At 33.3% G+C, this 6622-nt stretch overlaps 1 protein-coding gene across 1 annotated transcript in view; it reads left to right on the forward strand.

Moving 5' to 3' along the window:
* Window positions 1-6318, forward strand: part of LOC106881578 (uncharacterized) — an 11344-nt gene extending 5026 nt beyond the window's left edge. The window contains exons 2-3 of the mRNA XM_014932036.2: window positions 887-2225; window positions 2760-6318. Coding sequence (XP_014787522.1) covers window positions 887-2225; window positions 2760-3154 — 1734 coding nt within the window. The 3' untranslated portion in view covers window positions 3155-6318. The remainder of the gene's footprint in view (window positions 1-886; window positions 2226-2759) is intronic.
* The last annotated feature ends 304 nt before the right edge of the window (window positions 6319-6622 follow it).

A 6622-nucleotide genomic window follows, 5' to 3' on the forward strand; every position in this document is an offset into this window, starting at 1 on the left:
TATATATATATATATATATATATATATGGATGAGGACAGCTATGTGTCACACCCTAGCAGTAGAGGGAACCTGTGGAAGAGGTAGACTCAGGAAGACCTGGAGTGAGGTGGTGAAGCATGACCTTTGAATGTTAGGCCTCATGAAGGTATGACGAGTGATCGAGACCTTTGGAGATATGCTGTGCTTAAGAAGACCCAGCAAGCCAAGTGAGACCCTAACCATGGCCTATGCTAGTGTAGTATAACCAGCCCATTTAAGAGTACCTTTCAATACTGGACAATAAACTGTGCTTGCAAAGACCTGTTGAGTCAAGTGAAGTCATTCTCGTTGCCAATGACAGTCCCGCCTGACTGGTCCCATGCCAGTGGCATGTAAAAAGCACTGTTCAAGCATGGTCATTGCCAGTGCTGCTGGACTGGCTCCCATGCCGGTGGCATGCAAAAAACACCATTTGAGCATGGTCGTTGCCAGTGCCACCTGACTGGCTCCCATGCCAGTGGCACATAAAAAGCACCCACTAGACTCTTGGAGTAGTTAGCGTTAAGAAGGGCAATAGAAATTCTGTGTGTGTGTGTGCATGCGCTTGTCTACTTGCCTTGATAGGCTGTTGATTCTTACTTGTGGATCATTGAAGAGTTTCTCAAACCTGTCCACCTATGCCAAGCTGGAAAATTAAATGCATAGCAATGATAAATAGGAATATTGAATAAGAAGTTTATCTTATTTTTATTTCTTATTTCAGATGTGCTGTCATCTTGTAGTTACATTTGGGAATATAGAGGCAGTGCTTTTGTTTCTTGTGAGGCATATGAATTATGATATATTCTCCACCATCTTTATATACTGCTTCATACAATTACTTTTATCTAATTATTATATTTGCAGGTACATTTTGATGACAGTCAGTTTGAATACAAACACACACCTGAGGGGACTGGCAGGTGTTTGAAACCAGGTGCTATTCCAACACTATTTGATATGCAGTCTGGAACCATTTGTCAGTCTAATTTAACTTCCCTTCACACTAGCCAATCCCGGAGACATAAGAAAATTGTTGGTGAGTTCAATCCCATACTGTGTTTGTCAAATCTCGAGCAGAGAAACCATCAACTACCAGGGCTGTCAAAACATACAAGTATTTCTACAAACATCTTCAATGCTACAAGCAGTCACAATATTATTGATATGAACTTCTTTAAAAAGAAACAGACTGAGAAAATAGTTAATTCTCTTCCTATTACTTCATACATTGATGAACAGACAAACTTTTCTCAGCTTTCAAATCAAATTCAATACAACTATCACAGGAAACCTCAAGCCCCAGGCTCTAATGATACACTAACATTTCCTTCCAAAAGAATGGAGTCTATTCATCAACCAAATCTTTCTCTTCCAACTAATGAAAGTGTTGCTTCTATGTTGCCTGTTCCTTCACACCATCTTCTACATACTGAATCACCTAATGTAAATTTACAGCCTCTTCTACAACCTGGAGAAATTAAAGTAGAGTATGTAGAAGACTCTTCTCAGAACTCAGAAGAGAGAAACATTGGTGAACAAGTAAAGACCACCTCACCTCATCTTTCATCCCCCAAATTACATACTGTTAAATTATCCAGTGAAAATATTCAAAATCCATTGTTACAAGATCAAGCAGAAACTTCGGAAATGTATCCTCAGACCCATCTTGGAAATTTTTCTTCATTGATGTCCCATGAGTCAAAAGAACCTAGAAACTATCCAAGCAACACTACATTGATAAAGGATATTGAAATTGAGTCAAATGCTTCTAAAGATGAAGAAGATCTTCAGTTTCAGAGACTGTCTGATCAATCAGATGTTGGCATAAAGAAAGACACAGTGAAGACTATAAAAAGTCATTTCAGTCCAACTATTTCTTTACATTCCAATTCAATTTACAATCAAGGTTTACAATATTCATCTCAGTCCAATGTCACAAAAGTCGAAACTTCCATATTAAAATCTCCTGTGACTACCCCTGATGTGCTTGTCAATGAAATTGAATCAAAACACTCATATTACTTTCATATGTCAAGTGACTCACGGATACAAACATCTGAACCAAATGAGAATATTAGCAAGCAGGATTTAGAATGCCATAGATTTGTAAGGGGAGCTCAGAACCTAGAGAATAATGAATCTTTTAATAATAGAGTTGATATAAGAAATATTGGGCCGTGTTATACACCAATCTCTGAATCAGGTAACATATCAATTTATTATTACCTTCTTTCTGTGCAGAGAGCATCGTGTGTGTGTGTGTGTGTGTGTGTGTGTGTGTGTGTGTGTGTGTGCATCGTGTATCATTACTTCCCAGATTTCTGACTCTCTAAAGCTCTCTCCCCACTCATATTTTTATTTTTAACTGAAGACATTGGTTTATACGAGTTCAAATTGAATATCAGTTGCATTGGTCTCCTTAATTTTAGTAAAGTTTGCAAACAGTGGCTTTTCCTCCACAAATGCATTGCATAAAAATGCCTAGTGTATGAAAAATGGATGCAAATAACAAATCCAATATTGATAAATACATTTTGTAGGAGACTTCTTAAAGGAGGGTACATACATGCTACATGTAACCTACTTCAAATATATTGTTTTGATTTTTTTATACTCTAATTTAGATACCAGAACTTGCCACTACCTGCAAGTTCATAAAAAAGTTCCTATTGTCTTTTGGTTAAATAAATATTTAATGTATTATTAACGCCATTTTTCTCTCTTTTTCTTAATCTAGTATCAACAAGTCCAAGAGTTACAAAGTTCCATGAAAGAATCAGTCCAAATATTATGCAAAAAAGAGACAAACAATTGCCAAAAAGTAGAATTAACCATAAACTTGTATCAGTGGAAAATTTACATCGGAAATTGAAAGAAGAAAAGAGAAAATGTCAAAAATTGAGACTCGAGAACCAAAAGTTGAGAAAACAACTTGGTCCTCTTCGGAATTTGCAAAACTGGATTAACAGGCTTCTTAACACTAATGAAAGCAACCAGTTTGAAGAACTGAACTTTCGAGAAAACTCAACTGATACACTTCAAAAGGCTCTTAAACTCTGTTCTACAGTATGTGGTTATTTATGCAATGTTGTCAGTCTTCCATTTTATTCAAATATTACTAGATCAATATAGAAGAATAAGTATTACCATAACTCTTCTTTCTTTGAGTAGTTTTTACTCCAGTGATGCAGAAGTAAGAATTCCTTACCTTTAAAGTTAAGGCACCAGATGAACCATATAGACATAAGTTCAAACCTTCCTACAACAGCTATTTATTATGTCTTGTACTTGAACTTGATATATAATTGTGCTTGTTATGCTTGTCTGGATAGCAACAGATTTCACAGTAAAATGAAGTTTGAAACAAGTAAATCTACTTGCTCAGAGATATATTGCAATTCCCACAGTTTGATATCCATTCACAACAGAATATTGCAGTGTTATCTTACAATAATTCCTAAGCGATGAAATAGAACTGAAATTACAGCAGTATTGGTTGGTCAAAGGTTGGCTACGAAATGCTAAAAGAAGTTTAAATATGACAGAGCCTCACTATTAGTGAAATAAGAATGTAAATAGATTCTTTCTATACTATTGACATGTGGGAAAATATGGGTGAGAGTCTCCTGACTCTCCAATCAACAGCATAGATCAGCTACTTTTAAAGCAGTCATCAGTTATGCCAGCATCATAGTGGATACCCTAATTAGAAAGAATGCATTTACTTTCTTATTTAACCTGCAGTAGATTTTGTAATATTCAAATTTATTTCACTTCTGATTTATGCAGTATTGTTCATTAATAGAATAAGAAGTATTCCACACCCAAAACATTATTTGCTCAGGAGTATAACTGGTTATGATTCTCTTTAAAAAAAATACTGCATCTGTTTCTGATAGCTACTCCTTGAATAAGGAGTAACAAAGTGTGTGTTTAAATTAAATTTTTTTATTATTATCAGCTTTAATTGTCATTTTAAATAAGCTAAATATAAAATGTACTTTACCATGAAAAATATAATAATAAAAATAATAATCCTTTCTACGAAAGGTACATGGCCTGAAATTTGGGGGAGGGGGATAGTTGATTACATTGAGCTCAGTGCAGAATTGGTACTTTTTTTCAAACTCAAAATAGTGAAAGGCAAATTAGCCTTGGTAGAATTTCATCTCAGAATTTAAAAAGCCAGAAGAAAAGCTGCTAGACATTTTGTCTACTGCCCTAATTGTTCTGTCATTTCATTGCCTCGTAATTGTTTCCGATATAGGCACAAAGTGAGCATATTTCAGGAGAGAGGTTTGTTGTCTTTATTTGTTTGTCAACTACTTTACACAGCTTTATGATGTCAGCATTCGTAAGGTTACCTTGTACTTCTGAAGCCTATAGTGTGTATATATACAATCATCATTTAATATCCACTTTTCCATGCTTGCATGGGTTAGATGGAATTCGTCTCAGTAAATTTTATATGTATACATACCCTTCCTATTGACAACCCTCACCTGTTATTGAGCAATATTTCCTGTGGCCAGACAGGTTTTTACGAAAAATGTGCAGAATTGTAATACTTATTTAACGATCATAGTTACAGGCTACATGCCTGACCCTCTCATACTTGTTCTGCAGTTTAGAATTAACTTATTTAGTTACTGTATTTTGCCTGTGCCATTTATTGTAGTCATTAGCCTCAGAACTTGTCTTCTAAACTGGGAGAAGTATAGATTTTTTAATATATAGCTTCTTGCAATAGCTTACTACCATTAGCTCAATTCCTCCTGGTCCAAATGCTCATTCATAGTTAAATTACATATTGTTACCTTTCAATATACAACTACAGTTGCACAATTGTTTGTCTGGTGTGATTAGGATTTTCAAACTGCATTCTTTCAGAGAAAGCTGTAGCTTTCAATCCAACAACTATTCTAACATTTAAGAATTTGCCATGTAAAGCTCCCTACTCATATTTTTTCTGCTAGTGCATACAATAGAATTATGGGTTTACAGTTCACTTACAAACTGTTAGTAAATTGTGTTTCTTCAACACAGAAAATCAGTGTGGGTTTTTTTTTTTTTTTTGTTAAAGTGTGTTTCAGTTGATTTTCTTTGCTCTAGATTATAGATTATTCGGATGATTTTCGCACAAACTCTTCTTTTATTCATGTGGTATTACTTCACAGAATTATTGTGAGATAATAATTTCTTCATAATATTTGGTGGGATTAGAATTTTGAATTTGAAATTAAGGAACAAGCAAAAAAAATTGCATAGAATACTTATTTAATTACTTATTTATTATGAAATTAATTAAATATTTTAATGAAGCAAGACTTTTTTGTAGATGAGAAATAATTAGTCTGAAAGAAATTTATGGAAATTGTATTTCCTTTTTCTTCGTAGATTGTAAGTTAATTTCTTTTTGCTGTCAGCTTGATTTTTTTTTTTTTCAAAGAACCCCTTTATTTTTGTAGATCCATCATTGTATGTATCATGTGTGAATTAAGTGTGTGCTTCTCAATATCCAGTACTAATTGTAAATTCCTTCAGTGAGCTTTTAATTGGAATTACTAAAGGACTTCTTTTGGCAGCTAATTAATTTTTTGACTGGGTTTGACTCACTAAAAACTCTTTGCTTAAATATGTAAATAGATGGATTAAATTTGGAAAAATATTTTTAGATTATTTGACTGTGTTATAACATCATTAGCACTGACAAATTATAATCTTACACTTATTTTTTCCAAAGACAAACATGTTTTTTTAGTAACAATGGAAATTTTTCTGAACAATTTTCTGTGATGAGCCTAAATATAAAGTGCTAAAATATTGTCAGAAAATTTTTTTGTGCAAAACTATTGATAATTTTTTAGAAGAATCTTCCATAGTTCAGACATGCTAAAAGATCATTAATGCACTTAATTTCCACTACTTTGAAAATCTACAAATCGGCTGCCTGAAGAAGAGACAATACTTAGATTTATATTACAGAAGAGAAAAGAACAAATTACTTATCAAAACATGGTGAAAAGTTAATTTGAAAGATATTTGGTGTTTCTGATTTTACCAGAATATTAGGTTGTGAAATGTTTTCAATAGAAACATGTTAAATTAAAATAAATATTGAGTAAAAGAAAATTTACAAAATCAAGGTAAATTTTATCCTTTGCTATATTTTACACACAGATTATATCTTGTAAAACAAAAATTCAATGTACAGATGGAACAATATTATTATTATTTCTTATGTAAAATAAATGTGCTTAACTACTCTGTTATTAAAATGCCAATTTGTTCTGATTGTTGTTGTTGTTGTTATCATTATTATTATTATTATTATTATTAAGGTGGTGAGCTGGCAGAATCCTTAGCATGCTGAACAAGACGCTTAGTGGTATTTTGTCCATCACTATTTTCTGAGTTCAAATTCTGCTGAGATTGACATTGCCTTTCATTCTTTCAGGGTTGATAAATTAAGTACCAGTGAAACACTGAGGTTGATGTAATCGACTATTCCTCTCCCCCAAATTTCAGGCCTTGTACCTATAGTAGAAAGGATTATTACTATTATTATTATTAATGTGGTCAGCTGGCAGAATCATAACC

This window comes from Octopus bimaculoides, chromosome 4, assembly GCF_001194135.2.
Source record: "Octopus bimaculoides isolate UCB-OBI-ISO-001 chromosome 4, ASM119413v2, whole genome shotgun sequence".
Lineage (NCBI taxonomy): Eukaryota > Metazoa > Mollusca > Cephalopoda > Octopoda > Octopodidae > Octopus > Octopus bimaculoides.